General features: G+C 39.2%; 1 protein-coding gene across 1 annotated transcript in view; it reads left to right on the top strand.

Moving 5' to 3' along the window:
* CACNA1C (calcium voltage-gated channel subunit alpha1 C) overlaps positions 1-26,100 on the top strand; it is a 722,305-nt gene that overhangs the window by 682,143 nt on the left and 14,062 nt on the right. Inside the window, exons 37-42 of the mRNA XM_061638625.1 lie at positions 4,738-4,865; positions 6,500-6,596; positions 7,496-7,598; positions 15,499-15,600; positions 16,245-16,372; positions 17,892-18,026. Coding sequence (XP_061494609.1) covers positions 4,738-4,865; positions 6,500-6,596; positions 7,496-7,598; positions 15,499-15,600; positions 16,245-16,372; positions 17,892-18,026 — 693 coding nt within the window. The remainder of the gene's footprint in view (positions 1-4,737; positions 4,866-6,499; positions 6,597-7,495; positions 7,599-15,498; positions 15,601-16,244; positions 16,373-17,891; positions 18,027-26,100) is intronic.

The raw sequence follows: 26,100 nt of genomic DNA, 5'->3' as shown, positions 1-26,100 counted from the left end.
AGGATTGGACCAAGATGAAGGAGGTGTGAAAACTGGAGGGAGAAAACTCAATAATTTAAGATATGCAGATGATACCATACCACTGGCAGAAACCAGTAATGATTTGAAACAAATGCTGATGAAAGTTAAAGAGGAAAGCACAAAAGCAGGACTACAGCTGAACATCAGAAAGACTAAAGTAATGACAACAGAAGATTTATGTAACTTTAAAGTTGACAACGAGGACATTGAACTTGTCAAGGATTATCAATACCTCGGCACAGTCCTTAACCAAAATGGAGACAATAGTCAAGAAATCAGAAGGCTAGGACTGGGGAACGCAGTTTGAGAGAACTAGAAAAGGTCCTCAAATGCAAAGAGATATCACTGAACGCTAAAGTCAGGATCATTCAGATCATGGTATACTCAATCTGTATGTATGGACGTAAAAGTTGGACAGTGAAAAAAGCAGATAAGAGAAAAATCAGCTCATTTGAAATGTGGTGTTGGAGGAGAGTTTTGCTCATACCATGAACCACGAAAAAGACAAATAATTGGGTGTTAGAACAAATTAAACCAGAACTGTCACTAGAAGCTAAAATGATGAAACTGAGGTTATCATACTTTGGACACATAATGAGAAGACAGGATTCACTAGAAAAGACCATTATGCTGGGAAAAACAGAAGGGAGTAGAAAAAGTGGAAGGCCAAACAAGAGATGGATTGATTCCATAAAGGAAGCCACAGACCTGAACTTACAAGATCTGGTTCATGACAGATGCTCTTGGAGGTCGCTGATTCATAGGGTAGCCATAAGTCGTAATTGACTTGAAGGCACATAACAACAAATTTTTATATTAGAGAAATTGTGCACTATCTGCTGATAATGCAGGTAAGACTCAACAGCATATAATATTATTGCATAGCTTTCAAATTAAGCCAACAAGCCAAAGCGCATGCAACAAATTTAGCATAATGTTTCTGTTTGAATATACAAGGGAAATACAGGCATACCCCGCTTTAACATTCGCAATGGGACCGGAGAGTATACTTTAAGCGAAAATAAACTTTAAGTGAAGCGATTGTCTTCACTTGTACTGCACGCAATCACCACTAGATGGCAGCGGTGTCATGCCAATAAAGTGTATGTTATTGCAAAGCGCGCGAACTTTAAGCGGGGTATGGGGACGTATGGAGCATGTACGTTATAGCGAGGCGATGTTAAGCGGGGTATGCCTGTATTGGTTATATGGCAAAATTCATATTGCGTTCGTTACTTAAAAAATTAAAAAGCAATAAGCAATAAAAAGCAATTTTACGAGAAAAAACGCTCCAAGGTCATATTATAAGCAGGACCAGCAACTTTTAAAAAATCCCATAAAGAGACATATCTTATTCCAAACCAAAGGATGTTAACTGTATGCTTTTGAAGGAAAGTATTTACAACATGCAAAAAATATCCTCCCAAATTTCAGTTGCCCGGTAAAATGATAATATAGCCAATCACTGCTCAGTGGATCACTTAGGCAGCTCAAATGAAGAACTAAGATAATAGTTACAAGAAAAAGTTGTTCACATTTGCGGAACATGTGGACGGTTTTGTTTTCTATACAATCCTAACCAAAACTGCTTATTCTTTGTTTTAAGGTGTAGAAGACAAAGAAAGGTGCCAACTTGTCAGAAATATTTTCCTTAAGAACGAATACTTAAATAAATGTAATGAAAAAATGTATGGTATCCAGTTGTGACTTTGCCATAGGAGAAAGTGCTTCCTTTCTTGCAAGTCAGGGCAGAAACTGATGTTATCATACTTTGGACACATAATGAGAAGACATGATTCACTAGAAAAGACAATAATGCTGAGAAAAACAGAAGGGAGTAGAAAAAGAAGGCCAAACAAGAGATGGATTGATTCCATAAAGGAAGCCACAGACCTGAACCTACAAGATCTGAACAGGGTGGTTCATGACAGATGCTATTGGAGGGCGCTAATTCATAGGGTCGCCATAAGTCGTAATCGACTTGAAGGCACATAACAGCAACTTTCGTCTTTCAACAAGCCTTTTAAGTTGAGACCTATCCCAGTCTGCGTCTATGTTAGAATTACTTGTTAATATGTTTTTTAATAATGTTTTTAACCCTTTTTTAAAAAGATGTTTTTAAAGCTTAAAAAAAAATGTTTTCAACGTTTTCTTTTAATATGTTTTAAGGCCTGTTTTTATGATGTTTTAAAGTGTTTTTAGCACTTGTTTGCTGCCCTGGGCTCCTGCTGGGAGGAAGGGCAGGATATAAATCAAATAATAAATAATAATAAATAACAACAAATCCAATGTCCTCTATCCAATTAATCACCCTGCGAAGCTGCTCCCGAGAGCTGGACAGAATGGGCTATAATGCCAAGGGCTCCAGGATAAGAGTAGGTCAACTACAATTGGATGCTCCAACCTGAGTGAGTTTCCAGTAAGGCAAACCCACCACACCTCTCTAAATGCTCCATTGCCAGCGAGCCATGCTATTTCAGGGTGCAGCACAAACAACACTTTGCCAGGTACATTCACACTACCATTCTGGAAAACATGAATAGAAAAATTGGAACACTTGACTGATCTCTGTAGATATTGCAGATGTCCTGGAAACTTTCTTATGTATTGCCTATGTACTGAAAAGTTAATACATGTACATGAATTAAGATGGTAGATGTTGTAAAAGAGACTGGAGAATTATGATAATCTACCTCCTAATAAGGCATTTACAAAATCTGCTTTAAAAAGGGGGGATTTTCAGGGGTCATCATGTACAGGTTCGTTCAAATGGCCAGTCTGTTTCTTTTGGTCACAGATGGGAAAGGGCAGCTGGTAGAATTGTCCCAAGTCAGTCACTGTGCCCCTAATTCAATATTTAATAATAATAATAATAATAATGATAAAATGCTAGTTTTTAAAATTGATGTTATGTGAATACTTGATTAAAAATTGTCAGGTGCCAAATGTGTCATTTCAGCATAGTTGAAGAATTGTGTGAAAATATATAGCATTATTTGAATGATGATAGCGAAGATGAAAAAAATAATTAATACATAAAATGTGGATGTTATTATTATTTCAAGATGATGTTACCCTAGAAAAAGTAATGTGGCTGTCTAGGCACCCAGTGCCATATTTAATACTCCCTTTTCAGGCAAGGGAGAAAAAGTAGAAAGTGAATGTGGTGACTCAGAGAGATGATAGAACAGAGGGAGGAGGAAAGACAGCCCCGGAAAAGCTCAAGCCAGTTCTGGGGAAAGAGGTGGTGGTTGTTGTTATGTGCCTTCAAGTCAATTACGACTTTTGGTGACTCTATAAATCAGCGACCTCCAATAGCATCTGTTATAAACCACCCCCCTGTTCAGATCTTGTAAGTTCAGGTCTGTGGCTTCCTTTATGGAATCAATCCATCTCTTGTTTGGCCTTCCTCTTTTTCTACTCCTTTCTGTTTTTCCCAGCATTATGGTATTTTCTAGTGAATCACATCTTCTCGTTATGTGTCCAAAGTATGATCACCTCAGTTTCATCATTTTAGCTTCTAGTGATAGTCTTGGCTTAATTTGTTCTAACACCCAATTATTTGTCTTTTTTGCAGTCCATGGTATGCGTAAAGCTCTCCTCCAACACCACATTTCAAATGAGTTGATTTTTCTCTAATCCACTTTTTTCACTGTCCAACTTTCACATCCATACATAGAGATCGGGAATACCATAGTCTGAATGATCCTGACTTTAGTGTTCAGTGATACATCTTTGCATTAGAGAACCTTTTCTAGTTCTCTCACAGCTGCCCTTCCCAGTCCTAGCCTCCATTTTGGTTGACTGTGCCAAGGTATTGATAATCCTTGACAATTTCAATGTCCTAGTTGTCAACTTTAAAGTTACATAAATCTTCTGTTGTCATTACTTTAGTAAGCAATGCACATTTGATTGTCCCTCTTCTCCACTCCCACCATAAAACTGTTTCTGTAATCCTGTTACACATGGTCCTCCAAGCATTAAAGACATGCTGAAATTTAACAAAAACTAATCTACTTCCTTTTTAATGTGCAGTAATACAATACAATATTCAGATTGCTGGGGTGCAGTATAAAACACCTCTCCATACTAACTGCTATTATTTATTTAAAAGATTTTGTATAGCAATTATAAATAGAACCTCTAAGCAGTTTAATTATACACTTATGCATTATCCTCTCTTCAGAAAGGGTTATATAATATTTTTATTATACAGTGAAATGAAAGGAATCTTTATTGCTCAGAGCCATAGGCTACCACAAATAAACACATGTAAAAGGAAAATACAAAATACATATTAAAATACAAGCCATATTTCAACAACATACAGTAAAAGAACAATACATTTCAAATAAAATTTCCTCTCTCGAGCAAAAGATACCCTGACCCACCCTATGTCTTAGTGTATAAATACTAGTCATAATAGTGCTGGGGCACATTCCACTCATCCCACAAGGTGTTTTTGGTATCTAACTCTTACTTTTCCCGCAGCTAGAGCAAATTTTATTATACAGTATATTCATTTTTTCAATGAACATGGGCTCCTGATTATATCTAGATCAAATTGTGTATGAGAGACCCTTTTTAATTAAATGCTTTACAGACTTGCCTTGTTCAAAAACTCAAATCCTGAATTGTGCATGAAAAGGAACTTTCAACATGGATGTTCCAGCATGAAATGCTGCCTGTTATTATTGTCTTTGATCTTGTTTGCAGATAATTAACCTTTTTGTAGCTGTTATCATGGATAATTTTGATTACCTAACACGGGACTGGTCAATTCTGGGTCCTCATCATCTGGATGAGTTTAAACGGATCTGGGCTGAATATGATCCTGAAGCCAAGTAAGTCCCAGAAACATGCCTGAATACATTTTTTAGAAAGAATAATTGGCCCAAATTCTACCTTTTCTCCACAAAATTTGGCATCCTGATACCATAGCTGTGGCATAACTAAAAGTAATAATAAGAATAAACATTTGTATAGCATTTCCGAGTGTTGAAAGTGCATTATCTAGTTGTCATTCTTATAACGACTCAGTAAAATCAGTATTATTATCTTCCATGTTGCAGATAGGACAGGCAGAAGTGGCTTGCCTAAAGTAAATTAATTTTGGCCTGAATGCAACTTAAGCAAATTTTGGAGAATGCTCTAAACAGCAGAAACTCTAGCTGCTGAACTTTCTTTTGTTCTAAGAATGTGAAACAATTTGATTTTGACTAGCAGTTTAAATCAATGTTCCACTGGGCCTAAAAAAACCACTATTTATTAGGTGTATCATACGATCACTGGGACTGAAAGACCAAAAGGTTGGGACTGAAGTATCAACCTCTGTATCCAACACTGTGGAGAAGTTATACGAAATGTGTATCTGATCAGAACTGCTTCTGCGGTACATAAGCAAAACATACCCAGATGTTTTAAGAATACAAAATACAGATGCAACTTTTGTAATGACTGCATACATTTGTACAGTGGTATCCTAACACTGGTTAACTTGTCTTTTTTTTCCTTATCAAATGTGCTTAGAACATGTTATATAAAATTCTATACACCTTTGTAAAGGATATTTTGTAGAGCAGGGGGTACCCAATGTGGCACTCTCCAAGATGTTGCTGAACTCCAACTCCCATCATCCCTGACCATTGACCTTGCTGGGTGGGGCTGATGGGAGTTGAAATCTACAACACCTGGGGGGCACAACATTGGGCATCCATGTAGTAGAGGCTTTTATTAAATTGGAAAAAGTGATCCCCAGAGTTTTTCAGAAGTAAAGCTATAGTCCTAGTTTCCCTAGACGAGAAAAACAAGTTTGTTCCCAGTGCCATTATGCATGCTGCTACATAACGGAATGAAATCAGTGGGAGTACACTCCACTGGTGTATTCTTAGAAAGAGACAGATGTAGAAACAACTGTTTTTGTGGGTGTGCATCAAATTAAATATGTATTGTTGAAAGATCATATCAATTCAGAAATCCATACTATTACATGTATTTTGCATCTATGTGACTGATAAGCAAAAGTTAGCTGAAATGTTCTTGTTTTTGTTAAAAATAAATAGGTCCTGAATCAAAGTCCTCCTCTGCTTTCTTTGCAGAAGGCACAGCATAAAATTTAGTTATTACAGCTTGCACTGGGTTCCAGAATGAAAATAACAGAATTGGCTATATATGTATAGAAACACTTGTCTGGAAAATACCCTGTGAATATAAGATGATGCAGGAAGCTAAAGCAATAGGCCAGGAATCCTGAGATCCCAATTCATGAATATGAATTACCGACACCTAAGATTAACAGTTCTCAGATTTAGTATTTTGCTCCCAAAATAGAATGACAGCACATTTGGGACACTTTTTGTAATTGTCTGGGGATCTCAAAAACCAGCAGTAAGAAGCTGGTATGCAACTTGGGCCTTTAGCAATGAAGGCACTCAGGCCCATAGGATTATATTTGACCCTTTTGTACTTTTTCATTTAGGGGACGCATCAAACACCTAGATGTGGTGACACTTCTGCGTCGGATACAGCCTCCACTGGGTTTTGGGAAACTCTGTCCCCACCGGGTGGCTTGCAAGGTATGACACTTGTTCCTGTTTTATTAAGGAGATCCAGTAACAGAATTTAATATTTGTTTCAGACCTGTCTCTTGATCCTGATGGAAGTCCCTACTAAGCATTCTAAGGCCTTAGTAGCAACTGGTATTTATGGGCTGGCAAAACATGGGGAATGTTGCCTTCCAGCTTTAATGCCAACATTTTCCTTAGCTGCTGTGTGCTGATCAGATGTACCCCTATCATGAGGGAAGATGAACTGCAGGAACGCTTATTTTTTAAGAATTTATATACTACACGTTTACTCAAAATGGATAATAGAGTTGTGTACATAAAATTTTTAAATCCACAGCACAATATTAAATATGGCATAATTCATTAAACAAAAATAAAACCAAACTAAGAGGAATGAAACTATTCAACCAGCTACAAATACAGCAATTTAAAATGCTTTGGCAAATAAAAGTGAAATTCCTGGTGCCCAGGCATACCTTTCTGTGGAGGGCATTCTAGAGTTGGGGTTTCACTAAAGAGGAGGCCCTCTGTTTTATGTATGCATATAGTGTATTTCTCTTAAAGGTGATACACAAAGAACGGCTTCTCTGGTGACCTTAATACATGGACAGGTTGATATGGGAGGTGGTGTTCCTTCAGATAAAGGACATAACCTTTATGCTTTTCCTCCCTTATAAAGCTTACAACATTTGCGGGTTTCTTCTAAAACATATGGAAATGGTCGTTTCTGGAAGCAGCATACGAAGTTTTTTTAGGCTTGTCCAGGAAGGTTCAAGGGTCAAATGAGAAATAATCAGGATGATAGGTATAGCAGTCTTTGAACTAATCTTGAAACTGATGAGAAAACAACATATGAATGAATATGATTCATTAAGCATCATATGTTCTGTCTTTTTCATCCCTCATAGCGCCTTGTGTCCATGAATATGCCACTAAATAGTGATGGGACTGTCATGTTTAATGCAACTTTGTTTGCACTGGTCAGAACAGCACTGAGGATCAAAACCGAAGGTAAGAAACTTAAGATACAGCATCATTTTCAGTTGTAGCTCTCCATCTGTAGAATGCACTCCCCAGTGAGATCCACCTGGCACCTTTGTTGACATCTTCTCAGTGCCAGGTAAAGGCTTATCTTTTCCCCCTGACTTCTGATATACTAAGATGATATTGAAGGAGACAGTGGTGCATCCTCTCCTTAAGAAGCCTTCCCTGGACCCAGAAGCATTAAACAACTATTGTCCAGTGGCAAATATCCCCTTTTTAGGCAAGATGCTTGAGAAGGTGGTGGCAGTCCAGCTTCAAGCAAGTTTGGAGGAAACTGATTACTTGGATCTGTTCAAGTTGTCACTGGAGATTCAGGTGGCCTCGGTGGCTAGGAGTACCTTTTCCCAGGTCTGGCTGGTTCACCAGCTTTGGCCTCTTTTGGACAGAGAAGACTTGGCTACAGTGTTCCATGCCCTGGTAACTTCCAGACTGGATTATTTAAATGCACTCTATGTGGGGCTGCCCTTGAAGATGACTCAGGAACTTCAACTGGTCCAAAATGCAGCAGATTACTGGCAGGGGTTCCCTTTAGAACTCGCATAACCCCTGTTTTAAAACAGCCGCATTGGTTGTCACTTTGTTTCCAGACCAAGTTCAACAACTTAGCTCCCAAAGTCCACCTCCTTCCCTACAGACCCTCTCAGGTGTTGAGATCAGCACGGGGGCCCTTTTGGTAGTTCCACCATCCTTGGAAGCTCGGGGGGTGGCAGTCTGGGAGAGGGTATTCTCTGAGGCAGCCCTAAACTGTGGAATTCCCTCCCCACTGAGGTTCATCAAGCAACTTCATTGTACAACTTTCAGCGAATGCTGAAGACGCACCTCTTTCCCTGGTCTTCGACACCTGAGATGTATATTTTTAGGACACACCCTATTATTTGTTACGTTGTTTAGGTTGCTTTTAACTGTTTTAATTATGTGTTTTTAAATTGTTGTAACCCACCCTGGGGGTGAAGGACAGGTAATAAATTCTAATAATAATAATTTTTGTTGTTATTATGTGCCTTCAAGTCAATTTTGACTTATGGTGAACCTATGAATCAGCAACTTCCAATAGCATCTGTTATAAACCACCCTGTTCAGGTCTTGCAACTTCAGGTCTGCGGCTTCTTTTATGGAATCAATCTATCTCTTGTTTGTGGTCTTCCTCATTTTCTATTCCCTTCTGCTTTTCCCAGCATTACTGTATTTTCTAGGGAATCACGTCTTCTCATTATGTGTCCAAAGTATGATGATCTCAGTTTCATCATTTTAGGTTCCAGTGATAGTTCTGGCTTAATTTGTTCTAACACACAATTATTGTCTTTTTTGCGGCCCATGGTATCTCTCCTCCAACACCACATTTTTCTCTTATCCGCTTTTTTCACTGTCCAACTTTCACATCCATATCTAGAGATCAGGAATACCATGGTCTGAATGATCCTCACTTTAGTGTTCAGTGGTACATCTTTACATTTGAGGACCTTTTCTAGTTCTCTCATAGCTGCCCATACCAGTCCGAGCATTCTTCTAATTTCTTGACTACTGCCTCCATTTTGGTTAATTATTGTGCAGAGGTACTGATAATCCTTAAGTTCAATGTCCTCATTGCAAATGTTAAAGTTATGTAAATCTTCTGTTGTCAATACTTTAGTATTCTTGACATTCAGCTGTAGTCCTGCTTTTGTGCTTTCCTCTTTAACTTTCAACAGCATTCATTTCAAATCATTACTGGTTTCTGCAAGTAGTATGGTATCATCTGCATATCTTAAATTACTCCCACCACTTTTCACACCTCCTTCATCTTGGTCCAATCCCGCTTTCCGCATGATATGTTCTGCATATAGATTAAACAAATAAAGTGATAAAATACACCCGTCTCTCAGCTTTCACCTCATATTCTAAAATTTCTGGTTGTTCATTTATTTATTTATTGCATTTGTATACCGCCCCATAGCCGAAGCTCTCTGGGCGGTTTACAACTATTAAAAACATTAAAAACAAATATACACATTTAAAAACACATGCTAAAATGCCTGGGAAAAGACCAAAGTCTTGACCTGGCGCCGAAATGATAACAGTGTTGGCGCCAGGCGCACCTCGTCCCAAAATTCATTCCATAATTTGGGGGCCACCACTGAGAAGGCCCTTTCCCTTGTTGCCAGCCTCCCAGGTTCCCTTGGAGTAGGCAGCCAGAGGAGGGCCTTTGATGTTGAGCGTAGTGTACGGGTGGGTTCATGTCCAGAGAGGCATTCCATCAGGTATTGTGGTCCCAAGCCGTGTAAGGCTTTATAGGTTAAAACTAGCACCTTGAATCGAGCTCAGAAACATACAGGCAGCCAATGCAAGCGGGCCAGAATTGGTTTTATATGTTCGAATTGTCCGGTCCCCGTTACCAACCTGGCCGCTGCATTTTGCACAAGCTGCAGTTTCCAAATCAAAGGCAGCCCCACGTAGAGCGCATTACAGTAATCTAACTTGGAGGTTACTAGAGCATGGAAAACTGAAGCCAGATTTTCTCTGTCCAGATAGGGGCATAGCTGGGCTACCAACCGAAGTTGATAGAAGGCACTCCGTGCCACCGAGGCTACCTGAGCCTCAAGTGACAGAGATGGTTCTAGGAGAACCCCCATGCTATGAACCTGCTCCTTCAGGGAGAGTGCAACCCCATCCAGGACAGGTTGGACATCCACCATCCGGTCAGAAGAACCACCCACTAGCAGCATTTCAGTCTTGTCTGGATTGAGCCTCAGTTTATTAGCCCTCATCCAGTCCATTGTCACAGCCAGGCACTGGTTCAGCACATTGACAGCCTCACCTCAAGAAGATGAAAAGAAGAAATAGAACTGCATGTCATCAACATACTGATGGCAATGCACTCCAAAGCTCTGGATGACTGCACCCAACAGTTTCATGTAGATGTTGAACAGCATGGGGGACAGAACTGACCCCTGCGGAACCCCATACTGTAGGGTCCAGGGTGACGAGCAATATTCCTCAAGCACAGCCTTCTGGAGCCAACCCGCCAAGTAGGAGCAGAACCACCACCATGCAATCCCTCCCATTCCCAACTCAGCCAGTCTTCCCAGAAGGATACCATGGTCAATCATACAGTTCCCCTGTGAATGAATCTGTCATCCTTGCATCTCTTTTATATAGTTCTTCAGTGTATTGCTTCCATCTTCCTTTTATTTCATCTCAGTCAGTCAGTGTGTTCTCCTGATTATTCAACATCCCTACTCTTGGTTTAAATTTCCCTTTAAATTTCTCTATTTAATAGGACTCTTGTTCTACCTTTTTTATTATCCTCTTCTATTTCTATACAATAACTACAGTAGGGCTCCACTCAAACGGCAGGTTCCGTTCCAGGCCCCCGCGGAAAAGCAAAAACCGCTGGAAAGTGGGGCCCTACTCAGCTGTAGAGCAGGAGCTCCCTGTGCTCCAGCTGCCAGTGATCAGCTGGAGCGCATGAGCTCACAGCGCTGTAGCTGTAGTGCACAATCAGCTGCAGTGCGGGAAGCTCCAGCTGCCGCACTGCAGCTAGCAGGGATCAGCTGGAGCAGGAGCACGTGAGCTCCCCGCGCTACAGCTCATCAGCTAGAGCGCCAAGCTCCCCGTACTACAGCTGATCGCGCGCTACAAAATCTCTCCAGTTCCTCTTCTGCGTTTCCTGTTGGAGCATAGACTTGGATGATGGTTATGTTAATGTTTCCCATTTAATCTCATTGCTGTAACTCACTCAGACCTTGCGTTACAGCTCCCAATTGCTTTTGCTACATCACTTCTCACTATTAATGCAACCCAGTTTCTTCTTAATTTCACATTTCCTGCATAAAATATTTTGTAGTTGCCTGATTGAAAATGTCCCATTCACGTCCATTTTAATTCACTCATGCCAAGTATTGTATTGTTGATGCGTTCCATTTCTTGCTTGATGCTTTCTAACTTTCCCTGGTTCATGCTTCTCACATTCAATGTTCCTATTGTGTATGTCTTACAACTCTGGACTCTCCTTTCACATCTGTACACATCAGCCTCTGGGATTCCGTTTGGCTTTGATCCAGTGGTGTCAGTCACGGCGCTACTCATATTTGTCAGTTGTTCATCCCCAGTAGCTCGCTGAGTGCCATCTGACCAGGGGGTCTCACCTTCCAGCACTATCTCGTGTTGCATTTTGGATACTCTGTTCATAGGGTTTTCATGGTAAGAGAGATTCAGAGGTGGTTTACCATTGCCTTCCTCTGAGTTTGGATGTGTTTTAGTCTGGTGTCTCAGCTTTGACCATTCCGCCTTGGGTGACCCTGCTAGGAGTCTAGCCTCTTGGTCTAGACTCCTGATGGCATTGCTCTCAGCGTCTTCGACACTCTCAAACCCCCTCACCACATTAAGGTGTGCATCCTAGAGGAGGGGGAATAATAATGTGTGCTGCCAAAGCTCGTGTGGCAGCTATGGGGGTTGTTGGTTTTTGTTTTGTTTTATGGTGCAATATATTTGTGTTTTTAACAGTGTTGTAAGTCACTTTGAGACCTTTGGGTAACCAGTGACTAACAAATCTATATCATTAATATCATCATGTGGAATACTGTCAGGGCTGGGCCATGGACACCAGTCTAGAGTAAGTCAGGAACTGGGACTAAAGATCAATCCAGATCAGAAGGCAAACCAGAAGGCAGGACTGGAAAACAAGCCATGAGTCAGGACTAAAGAACAATGAGGATCAGAGGGTAAATCAGAAGGCAGGACAAGCCCACAGTCAGGAACAAGATCAGAAACACAAGACACAGTAGAGCTGAGGTAGAACTCATTGCTCAAGCACTTAGCCAGAAGCCCTCTTAAATTCCTTCATGCCCAGTAGGAACTAATGGCCAGCACTAAGAGATTGCAATTATGTGGCCACCCTATGGGGCACAGATCAGCAATTCTTGACAGGATTGTATCCAACTATGTCATACTCAGAGTAGTCCATATGAAATCAATTGACAAGTTAGTCAATTCTATTGATTTGAGTTGGTCTTCTGAGAGTATGACTTGGGCTGAAAGCCAATAAACTTTTACCTGAGAGTCAGTCCCATTGAACCCAATGGGGCTTACTACTGAGTAGACATGTATTGGATTGCAGCCTTAGCTGGATACAACCCAGACATTTGACATGTTTTCTTATAGCACATATGAGATTGTATAATACAGGGAAGTAGACTGATAAAAGGTAAGGTCAAATTTGGGTTGAGGCAAATTCACTGGTTTGTTTTGCAAACTTCAAATTAAGGTTCAATACTAAACAACAAAGTTTGCTTATGAAACAGTCGGACTGTATTCAAAGTTAAACATCTGTATTTTAAAAATATTCGACCCACAATATATAAGCCAAGAATATTAAAGAATGCATACTTTACTTCCTTCTTTGTCCCAAGAAGCCTACTCTGCTCCCTCCCTGATGGTGTTCCGGAGACTTATGAAAACCATCCTGTTTTGGAGAGCCTTTGGGAGGGACGGAAGACTGAGACTGAAACTGATTTTATTTCACCCCTTTTTTAGTTTTCACCTTAGTCTCCTTTTAATATTACTCCCCTAGATTTCTTAACTGTACTTTATGTATTTTTATTGTGAGCTGCGCTGAGTACCCTATTTTTAAAATGTTGTAAATAAATAAATGAGTCCTGTCATGAACTCTGAGGTCAACTGATACCAGTTATGCAGCAATTAAATTAACAATCCCATGCAGATAGGCAGTCTTCTTAATAGTCAGTCCCAATTCAGAAGATCATCAAGGTCCAACTTAAGCACTATCCAGAGTGACCTTTTTGCACAGAGTGCAGGCCCTATGGCTGAGGATAAACACAGTTCAGTAGTATTTTAAAGGTATGTTTTTTATATCTATAATGTATAATATAATTTATTCTAATTTTTTTTTAATCTCCCAGAGTGAAAAACACAACCAACTTTGGGCAGATGTACAATTATGTACAAAATGATGTTTGCTATCACATTGTTTTGTGGCTGACAGAGATAACCAGGGCTGTGGAGTCGATACGCCAAACCTTCGACTCTGACTCCTCTATTTTTCCACTGTCCGACTCTGACTCCTCTATTTTTGTACTGTCCAACTCCGACTCCACCAAAAATTGCTTCTTGTCAATCAAAATTTATTTGGAAGTCAGAGTCGGTACATTTCTACCGACTCCAACTCCACCCAAAATTGCTCCCTACTCCGACTCCACCCAAAATTGCTCCTGACTCCGACTTCACAGCCCTGGAGATAACTAGCTTTTGATTCCCACACACATTAGCATGACAGAATAGATGGTTTGTATGTCAAGGTTGACTTTGCTTTTACCCTGGTTCAAATTCACACTTCAATCTGCATTTACAAAGTCAATGTCAACTAATTTCCAGGATTTATATAATGTAAATGTACTGCCTTCAAGTCGATTCCAACTTATGGCGACCCTATGAATAGGGTTTTCATGAGGCTGAGAGGCAGTGACTGGCCCAAGGTCACCCAGTGAGCTTCATGGCTATGTGGGGATTTGAACCCTGGTCTCCCAGGTCGTAGTCCAACACCTTAACCACTACACCACAATAATGTGATAAATCTGAAGTCATAATGAAGAAAGCTAGAACTGAGTACACAGTAAATTAATCACAGTAATGCTTCATTACGAGTGTAATATCAATCTGGATCTGTTTAAACTTCATCCACAAACTAGTTTTGTTACATGAAAGAGCGCTCAGTATGAGAATCAGATTGAACAAATGTATTTATTTATCTAATGGAACGCCTCCAGCATCACCAAATTGGCCGCCTGACGAGATCAGCCTCACAAGACCTTCTCTCGGTCCCACCAGTTAGAACAGCTAGGCGGGTGCGGACCAGAGAGAGGGCATTGTCGATTGTGGCTCCCACCCTCTGGAACTCTCTGCCATATGATCTTCGGCATGCCCCCTCCCTGGTAGGTTTCCGCCAAAGATTGAAAGCTTGGCTGTTTCAGCGGGCATATAGGATTCCTGGGTAATTTTAGTTTTATAGCGTACAGATGTGGGTGGGTGTGATAATTAAAGACTGATGTTATAATTGTATTTATATGTGTATTTAATTTTATGTACGCCGCCTAGAGTGGCCGTTCATTCAGCCAGATAGGCGGCCTAAAAATAAAATTTTATTATTATTATTTATTATTAACAAGAGTAGCCTTTAGTCTTAGTTGAAAAAGGCCACAATGACCTGATGGCTAGGGTATTTTTGCTGCTCTTGAAACTTCCTGCTGGAGTCATAGCTCTATCGTTTTTCTTCCTAGATACCACTATATCTATTCAATATTATAACTGTGTTAGACCTGGCTTTATCTTCTTCATTCTTTTGTGATGCTACCAATTTCATTCACAAGAGTGTGTGTGTGGATTGATTGATTGATTGAATTCCTATCCCGCTGTTCCTCCCAAAAGGAGTCCAGGATGGCAAACAGGCAATAAAACACTAAAAGCATCTATAAAACATCTTAAAAACAAAACATTTTAAAACATCTTTAAAAACATCTATAAAACAATTCCAACACAGATGCAGTCTGGGATAAGGTCTCTACTTAAAAGGCTTGTTGGAAGAGGAATGTCTGCAGTAGGCACCAAAAAGACAACAGAGATGGCACCTGTCTAATAGTTAAAGGGAGTGGATTCCAAAGGGTAGGTGCTACAATACTAAAGGTCTTTCTGCTTATTCATACATAGTAGATCTTTAAACTATTGTAATTGCTTTACCTTAATCTCTCCCACTTTGTAGATCATAAAAGGGCAACAAAAACACTTTTATTTTCTTCATTTTTTCTTGTCTAGTCTTAATATATTTCAGAAAACCTGTTTTAAAATTACTTCTCAGACTACTGTTTTTTTCTGGCAGGTAACTTGGAGCAAGCCAATGAAGAGCTGCGTGCAATCATTAAAAAAATCTGGAAACGCACCAGCATGAAGCTGTTGGATCAGGTTGTGCCCCCAGCAGGTGGTAAGCACACATATCTGCATTTAATACTGAAAGACAAATCAAGAATTTCCCATACAAAGAAATGTTATTTATGATGGTGGCAACTAGACCAGTAATAGCCAAGAACTGGAAATGAGAAGCAGAAGTATCAATGCACCACTGGTACATTAGTATTACTGAGTGGGATTCTGCATTAATAGAAAAATTGACAAAAACAATTAGGGGTAGCCAAACAGACACAGACAACTTTATTGAAAATTGATATTGTTTTATTACTTTTGGAACCCGTACCTCCAGACACACATGGCAAACTCTGATGGGCATTTTAGGATAATAAATATGAAAATCTATACATATATACAAGCTACTTCCTATTGATGGTATCTGTTACAAACTTGAAGGCAATCTTCTTCTCTACCTATTATTTGATCATCTTTCTATTCTGTTTGTTAAATGTGTGAAAATAATTAAAAAAATTAAACCCTCTGTTTTTAATACCATTGTCAATCTATAAGATGTTCTTCTATTACCTGAAACAGAAGACGGAAGATTAGCTTGTCTGTATGCAAGAATAACTAGTTGCCCGACTAGGTATTACCATGGTGAATGAGAAAGCAACAAATAAATATAATTGCTTTCAGTTTCTTGTTTGCTTTTAAACTTAGATGATGAGGTAACAGTTGGAAAGTTTTATGCCACATTCCTGATTCAAGAGTATTTTCGAAAATTCAAGAAACGCAAAGAGCAGGGTCTTGTTGGCAAACCTTCACAACGGAATGCTCTTTCCCTACAGGTAAGAAATGGGTACATATAGTGAGGGCTGTGGAGTTAACAACCAGAAAGCCTTTATATATTGCTTAACATTATGACAATGATCCATCCCCATCCACCATTTCCATTGTCCTTCCACTGAAAATTTACCACCCTGAGAGCTACTTGCTATGGGCGGTATATAAATGCAACAAAATAAATAAATAAATAAATAAATAAAATTTCAACCAGAGAATCTCAAACTGTGGGAAGACCTCCTAAAAGAACATCCAAGTAATTGCCAGCAGAGGTACAACCTCCTACTTGATGATTCCCAGATCCAATTTTAAATGTTAATAGGATTAAATACAGTTTAAACTCAGCAGAATGCCAACCCCACAAGATGCTACACCAGTTACCCTTTTGTATAATTTGTCTTGATTGTACTGGGATCCAGCAGAACAAGCTTCAGTTTTTCATGGGCTTTTGGTTTCCCTGTAACCTTGATACATACTACCCTTTATCTGTCTGTACTCCAATATTAGAATATGTTCCTGCAGTCAAGTTACATGCCAGTTTTGGCTTAATTACTTGGAAGAAAGATGCTAATTAGATACTAATGAGTGATCACAACAACAGGAGTTCAAGATCTGTGCTGACTGGTTAAAGAGGATCCTTTTATACCAAAGCACAGTTACTTGGAAAAAACTTCCACTGACACTAAAATAACTTACTGCTAAGTAAATGTATTTTGGATCCAATTCCAGGGAATGCGTACTGCAACGACAGAACTCTGAATTAATGACTGAGTGAAGCTATGAAGACATACTCTGTTGTCAATTTGAATCTCTCAGTTCCAGTATATAAAATATACTGGTAAAGTTTAAGAAATGGTTTCAGTTCCTTTTTGTGAAAAAGTATGCAGCAAATCTCAAGCCACATTGTTACTATGTCCTTCCTAAACTTCTTTCCTAAGCTCTGAAAATGAGACTATCCTTACTGTGTAATAGTAGTAAGAACAAGGATACTTTCAAGTAACCTAGGTTCATCACTGGTATATTTGCATGATGCTCCCACAATGTATCAGGAGACAATTCTATGGGAGCAATCCAAAAACAGGTAAGCTCTCTTAGGCTCCATTGCAAGTGATAGGGCTAAAATATGTTGTTTTCTCTGGATGCACTTTTCATCTCCAGATGGAGGGAAACTATTGCTGCATATTTTTCAGGACTATATATTTTTTCTTTTTAGGAACAGAGGCTGCTTCAGAATTGCAAAATTCTTTCAGCCCTCTCCCACTTGTAGGTGTTTTAATTCATCAATTAATTGATAAATTAATGGATAAATGGCATTCAATTGATAATCGGCATTCAAACTAAATACTGATTATGACTAAAATATTCAGTTTGTACCCAAATAACCTGGGCTGCTGATCTAAATCTCGGTTTTAGTACTACAACATCCCATTTCATTGAGGGCCAGTAGTCAGGTCAATTAAATAATTTTAAGTATCACTTTTATTTGTCTTACCTACTGGTGTTCTAAATTATACTGTTTTCCAGGCTGGTCTGCGCACATTACATGACATTGGACCAGAGATTCGACGGGCAATCTCTGGAGACTTGACAGCTGAAGAGGAATTAGACAAGGCCATGAAAGAAGCTGTTTCTGCTGCCTCTGAAGATGATATTTTCAGGGTAAGTGCTTTTTTGTTGTTTACCTCCATTAACCTATGGAATGAGATCACATTCTAACGTATTAAATCACAAAAAATGTTTACTAATTTCAGAATTTGAAAGAAGATAACTGCTAACAATTTGATCAAATAAACGTATCTGTTATATCCAACAGGAAGTCATATCCCTTGATTCTGTCAGATCAAGAGCTTAGGCTGTGCAATTTATTATGATGCAAGGAATCAGAGGCTTTGGGCTTGTCCACATTTGAGCATTATTTAGTTGTTAATCCACTTTTTCCCCATTCAAATTAAACTGTAATAGTCCTCACCTGCTCATATTTGAATTTGTATATGAGGAGCAATTTTGGTCTTTCCCATTAATACCAATGTTTGTCCCCACCTTCTAATTTGTTAATTCTATTATGCCAATTAAGTACTGCCAGAGTGCGCATGCAGATAGCTGTGGGAGCACTTTAACCCACCCCCCACCCACCCCAGAAGCATGCAAAAGCACAGAGTCAGATAATTGTTAATTTGCTTGTGCAATTTTCTGGTTTGGTGCAGACCTGAAGGATGAAAGATATGTATGGCTATGCTCCTCCATTCAGAAGCTCAGAGGCGGAAAAGAAATGAAATTAATTGTAAATTCTCAGTACATACTTTTCAGTTTGCTGTTGTGCTACTTGGTGTAGAATTTTTTAATGTGATTTGCTTGTGCGGTTTTCTGCTTTTGTGCAAATCTGAGGGATCAAAAGAAATTACACTCCTCATTCAAGAGCAGGCGAAAAATAGTTACAAACACTGCTGTAAAAGAAATGAAAGCACTGAGGAGGTAGTGGCCATGGAAAGAAAAGTAGCAGAAAGTGACAATTGATCTACCTATCCAAAAACACCAGAACAAGTAATCTGTGACCCCTTCACGAGAGAGGTTTGGAGCACAATTTCACCCAACTTATTGCATTATCCCTGTATCAGGTAAACCTGAATTTACAAGGGAAAAGCATAGGACTATGCAAATTAAATGGTAACACAAACAGCTGCAAACACACAATAGACTCTGGTGTGGACAAGCCCTTCTTGTACCATTATATGAGTCTGTCCAACAGATTAAGAATTTCCTACTGTAAAAAAATATAGTCCTTATGCCATGCAATTCTTATTATGGGACAAGACTTCTAGAAGAGACTATGTCTAAAGAGACAGAAAATAGGTAGTAGGTCTGTAGTGATCACAGGGCTCCGTGTGTCATCACAATTTTAACAATACCTGCCTTCTCTCAGTTGGTTTTATTTTATTGTGATGCTGAAATGCCCATTAATATATATTTTACGAAGCTTTGGATGTGCATTTTTGTCAAAGGGTAACCAGTCATACACAGGACTCTCCGAAAGAAAAAATGAGAACTTGCTAAACTTAGAAAGGGTGAAAGTCATTATATCAGCATTTCTGGAAATAAGAATTTCCTGCAGTGCCACTACTTTTACTCTTAAAAAGTGGATATATTTTGTTCTTAAACACTGCCCTCCAGGTCAAATATTAATTAAGACACTAATGGAATGTTCTGTGTATGTTGTGATATACTCCTTCTAAATATCCCATCTAACAGCCTATGCAAGCACATATTAATGCCATTTATAGCAACTCCACAAGAATCTTCTAAATTTCAGTTGTTAGATATGTTTAATTATTTTGTCCTGAGCATATCTGGTCTTACATTTTCAAATTAGTAATCACAATAATCACTGAACTCTTCCTCAGTTAAATGTTCACCGTTCTCTGATCTTTATGCATTGTTTCCACAGTTTTGGCGTTTGCGTATATTAGTGTACATGATCTCATTTTTCAAGTAGACACATTTTGGCAACTTGCACTTCTTCATGCATTTGCAGACTAGCAGATCAAACATAGCTTCATGTGCTGGTGGACTCTCCATCCATGGTATGGTATATTAGTGCATGAGTTAGAGTAGCCCAAAACTTATTGTGGGATGCACATCTCTAGTTCCTTATACAGTTCTTCACACATTGGGTATTACTTGGCATGGGGACAGTATGCTTGACAGTATCTTGCAACCAAACAAACTGTTGATACAGTGCTTTGACATCTCTGTAAGTGAGGGTAAACAGTATGATTCAGAGTGACCCAAGGTTTATTGTGATATGCACACACCTCCTCCTTTATTCATTTTTACATGCATTGGTTATTATTGGCATGGAGGCACCATGCTTGACAGTAATGTGCACCCAAATATAGCATTGGGTCAGATGTGGTGCTGTGGCAACATGTAGAGGACACTGTACTAGAGGTATGCGTGACTACACATGGCACTTTATGTAACATGATACGCATTGGGGGGGAAATAATTTAATATAACACTAAAGGGGTCTGAACTGGAGGTGACTGACCAGGAAAGGGGGTCATGGTGGATGGTTTGATAAAATATTGACATGCATGTGGCAGTTGTGAAAAAGGCAAACTACATGTTAGATATCATTAGGAAAGGGATTGAAAATAAAACTGCCAATATCATAATGTTTCTCTACAAATCTATGCAGCGACTACACTTGGAATATTGTGTGCAGTTCTGAGTTTTGCATTTCAAAAAGGATACCGTAGAGCTGGAAAAGGTGCAGAAAAGTGCAATCAAAATTATCAAGGGGCTGGAGCTACTCCGCTTTGAGAAAAGATCACAATGTTTGGGGGTTTTCATTTTAGAAAAAATGTGAGCAACGGTGACATAAATGAGTTGTATAAAATTATGATGGTGTATAGAAATTGGATAGGGAGTTTTTTTTCCTCTCACATAATTTTAGAATCGGGTCATCCAACAAGCTAAATGTTGGAAGATTCAGGACATACAAAATGAAGTACTTCTTCACAGAGCACATAATTATCTGGAATTTGCTACCAAAGGATATAGTGATGACCGCCTCCTTGGACAGTCTTAAAATGGGATTAAGCAAATCAGAGTAAAGCTAAAAAACAAAGCAACCCTAATGCCAAAATACAATTTAAATAACATCCCAGAATAATATCAAGATCAAATAAGGAACAGATTTGAGGCTTTAAACTTAGTTGACAGAGAACCAGAAGAATTATGGATTGAAGTCAGAGACTTATCAGGGAACAATGCAAAAAGACAACACCTCTAATTAAAAAGAGAGAAAGACCTCAATGAATGAATGACAAAACTCTTTAAATGGTTAAAGAAAGAAGGAAAGGAAAGCAAAAGGAGATATAAACACAGTCAGAACCCTATATGCAATAATACAGTGACTAGTATGTAGGGACAAAGAGAACTATTACAATAGTTATTGTATAGAAATAGAAGAGGACAACAAAAAAGGAGAACAAGAGCCCTATTCCAAAAGATTACATAAATTAAAGGCAAATTTAAACTAAGAGTAGGGATATTGAATAATCAACAGGGGAACATACTGACTGACCGAGAGGAAATAAAAGGAAGATGGAAGCGATACACTGAAGAACTATATACAAGAGATGCAAGGATGACAGATTCATTCACGTATGATGAACAACCAGAAATGTTAGAATGTGAGGTGTAAACTGCTCTTAAAATACTTGGAAGAAATTTGTTAATGAATGCGAAGCACGTGAACAAACACCAAATAAACTTTTGGACACTGTATTCAGGACTGCAGAACAGTATCGATGTTTGGATAATTCTGGGCATGGGGTAGATCTATCACAATGGGGCAGGACTTACCCCCTCTCCACTCTTGGGGAGAGTATTAAAAAAGCAAATTTATCCCATTGTTATGACTTAAAGGAACAGCCTACTTCACTGACTGATGCAGAATTCTTACAGTCCTCACTGTTGGCTTCAAAGTGCTCTCCTGATTCATTATGGTTTGATATTATGGGGGCACAAAATATGCTATTTGCAAATTCACTCCAAATTATCCTGAGAGACACTGCAGATATTAAACAACAAATGGTAGAACTTAAACAATTTTGTGTGCATCCTATGGGACTGGCCGATGAAACCCCTGTACATCTGACCCAAGGCTGCTTTCTCTGCTACATTAGTAAAGGGTGATGATACTAAAAGTTGCAATTTACATAGACCCACATAAACCAGGAATGAGATTTGTATTAATGTTAGTACCCAAACTAAGCTCCCAGATGTCCCGCCCAGAACTACTGAACAAAGGAATGATAGATCTAATGGGACCACTGAATTAAGGGTAGAAAAGGATACTGATATTCCCAGGTGCAGAGGGAGGGGGGAGGCTCAAAAGTGTTAGGGGTGAAAATCAGTCTCAAATTAGACAGGGAGTGACCAAAAAACCAATCAAGAGAAAAAAGAATAAAATTTTCCACAGCAGTAAATTTAATTTTAAGAGACTGTTTAATTTGCTTGAAAATCAAGAAAAGGAAAAAAGTGCAATAAAAAAAGTTAAACAATCTCAAAATATCCAAGGAAAGGAGGTCAGTTTTTGGTGCCTCCCCTCACTACCCCCCCCATGGTAGAGGACTCTAACCCTCAGGCCGCAGTTAATGATCTGTTGTTTGAGCCAGTTCATCTAAAATTACCAGCTGAAGTCCCGCTCCTGTCTAAGAGCCCAGTTATAAATAGGACTTCCTCCAAAGGTAATTTATCTCTCTCAACAACCTCAATAATGGTACTCTTAAGACTCCACCTAGTGTTCTGTAACTTCCCTAGGCCAAGTGATGAGTTAACACAGAGCTGAAAGAAACTGCATTTTATACAATTCTTTATAATATAGGAGTTCCTCATTTATCAATCCTTGATATAAAGGAAGTTGAGTATCTGTTCTTTGATTTCTCTAATTTTGGATTAAAAGTAACTTTTACTAGAACCTCCATTGTAGATGCTATCCTTAGATGCAGGAAGGCCTTTGCAAAATATGGAATAGAGGTGAACAGACACTTCTATAATACCCTGATCCAACCTCTTATCAAAGAATCATGTGTCACTTATCAGAATACAGTGCCCATTAGGAGAGAAAAAATAGCCTTTAAAGTGTCCTACAGAGGAGCTGCTAGACTTGAAGGAGGTCGTACTAACTAGTGATAAGCCACCTTTTACCTCAAATGAAATTATAGATCTGGAATGTGGAGATGACATTGTGAGAGCTATGGGCTCGAACTCTATCAGTCCTTTGAAATCTGAAGCTGGCAAATCTCCTTGTAATTATCTTCTGCCTGTGATAATAGAAGAACCCCTTCCAAGAAACCTTAATGAGAGAGATCGCTCCCCAGTAAGGAGTGGAAAACACTCATCCTCTGAACAAATTTTCACCTCCTTAATACCAGAAGCAGCAGCATTAATTACTACATTTTACTCACTTCCAGTTGGGGAGCAGCAGCTTATTATTGCTAGGCTACAAAAACCTTTGAACAAGTTAGTTGATAACGATACTTGCCTGAACTTTCGCCCAGAGTCTACTAAAGTTTTAATCCCAAATCTAAGAGACTATCGGAGACCTACTACTCTTCATCCTTCTAAGGAAAATGTTGTCAACAGACACACAGTAATTGCATCATCTATTCCGGAGAAATCTCTTGAGCTGTCCCCCCCTCCTTACACCCTGGCAGATCCCCTAGTCTCCTCTTCTGTAAAAGAATTGGATTAATCCGACTATTTTCAAAACAAGGTTGAAAACGTCATAGCAGAAATCAACTTATTACCCTCCCCTTCTATACCAGCCCTGAGGAATAAGGTCACACTCCACTCAGAGACACAAATCGTATTGCATGCAGCCTCAAATTGTATAGTTGCAGAGGAACTTCAGGTAGAACTAGACCTTTCAGGTGAACATCCCCTGTATCCACACGATCAGGGCACTTTAAATGATGGGAATCACAGAAACAAGGGCAAAGAAGTTTGTTATCAAGGAACTTTGGTTCCCAGATCTATTTGTGGCTCGCTTAAAGAAGGCCAGTGTTGACTACCCACTGTCCCACATTCCAGTGGTATTATACTTATTAAGGTCCTGTCATGGAACGTAGCAGGATGGCTCTTTCAACTAGCAGATGAAAATTTCAAATATTGTTGTGCCTAATTTCAAATTCTTCTTATTCAAGAAACCTGGGTTGCTTCAACAACCTTTTCCTCCCTCTCTGGGTATGCAGTTTATACTTTGAAAAAATGGAAATGGACTCCGACTTATGGCAACCCTATGAATAGGGTTTTCATGGTAAGCGGTATTCAGAGGGGGTTTACCGGTGCCTTCCTCTGAGGCTAAGAGGCAGTGACTGGTCCAAGGTCACCCAGTGAGCTTTATGGCTGTGTGGGGATTCGAACCCTGGTCTCCCAGGTCATAGTCCAACACTCTAACCATTACGCCACACTGGCTCTCAGTTTATACCTTACCAGCAATCAAATCAGACAGCAGAGGACAGTCTCGAGGTGGTCTGGCAACTTTAATTTCGGTCGATTATAATCTGAATATCACACAGATTGATCTGGGCTCTAGTGGCAATATCTTAACTCTCCAAATTGACTGCCCTCAGGTTTAAAGGTTTTCCTGATAAATGTGTATTGTCCCCCTCAGAATTCAAAGTATGAGGCTATTTAAGTTTGGACCAATTTAGATCAGGTTCTTACTTCCTTATACCAATCCAATCTAGATCCTTTAATTTTAATATTGGGTGACATGAATGCCAGGATAGGATTGAATAATTTTAAAATAGGGGAGAAACTGGGTCTAACACCAGAAGACTTAACCTCTTTCCCTATTAGGAATTCAAAAGACCTAAATAACAAAACAGCTGATCAATCCCTTTTTGCTCTTATCTTCAAGTTTTATCTGTATATATGTAATGGGACAGACAGAAGCCTAGAATCAGAGTTATTCACATATTTTGGACCAAGGGGTAAGAGTGTTATAGATTTTATGATCCTGTCTCAACCACTTGTTCCTTACCTCATGACCTTTAAAGCTCTTGTAAGGCCCGCGAGTGACCATATGCCAGTCCAATCTCTTTTTTCCTTTCCAGTCAGGTTTATCCCTTCAGCGCCTACCCTTCCAGAAAATATGACAGTCCAAGGTGACAAAAGGGTCCACTGGAGTGGGAAGGTACAAGAAGAAATAAATCTATTTTTAATGTCCCCTAGGATATTAACTTTAAAGAATCAACTTCTGTCCTTTTCAGATCCCTTAGAACATTTTGATAAAATACTGAAAGAAATTAGGCCTCTTGTGATTAGCTCCAAAGCCGCCCACTGAGTTAGTCAGCCAAATCAAGGTTGGTTTGATGAGCATTGCGCTGCTCACAAACACATCCTAGCAAAAGCTATAAGGAAAATAAGGAAAGTGGATTCCCTAGAAAATTTTAACTCCTACATACAACTGAGTAGAGAGTATAAACATTTGCTGCATGCTAAAAAGGATAAGCACATACGCCAGTTGTAGATGGAGTTAGGTTTGGCAATCTTGGAAAAGAATTCAGCTAGATTTTGGACGTTGGTGACAAAAGGGACAAAAGGAGGTAAAGGTTCCATCGACAATCAAATTACTTCATCACAATGGTACATACATGTTTCTGCCCTTTTTAATCAATCTATCACCGGGGTACCTTTAGATACTCCTCATAATATAGATTCTTTACTGCTCTCCTCTTGCCATGACTGAGACCCTGTAACCCCAGATGAAATATATTCACTAATAGGCAAACAAAACCTTATGGTTTAAGAATGTACCTATAGCCAACAGATATTTCTGTCAAACTTTTAAAAGCAGAGAAATTGGGCAGCTATAGTGAATGAACCAGGGGAGCAGGAGACCTGACCTCCTCTGTGAGATATTGGACTGCCCTACACATTTGTCAAAATGGAAACACAATCTGGGTTGGTCTTTCACAGTCCAATCCACTTCCTGTGTGGCTTGGAAGAATTTGGTACCAAGTGCCTCTGAGCATATGGTGAGTGGTGGCAACACCTGCAGTCAGCCCAAATAACAGAAACAAGACATGTGCTGTGCTGATCTTGTTTTAGCAGAGAGGAAGCAACTATATTAAAACAGTTGATATCAGTCAGATCATCACTTTAAATATGTTTGATTACTTTGCAATTTTAGTGAAGTTTCCTATAGTGAATCATTCTC

Source organism: Rhineura floridana, chromosome 8, assembly GCF_030035675.1.
Source record: "Rhineura floridana isolate rRhiFlo1 chromosome 8, rRhiFlo1.hap2, whole genome shotgun sequence".
Lineage (NCBI taxonomy): Eukaryota > Metazoa > Chordata > Lepidosauria > Squamata > Rhineuridae > Rhineura > Rhineura floridana.
This window is presented reverse-complemented; position numbering and strand designations above follow the sequence as displayed.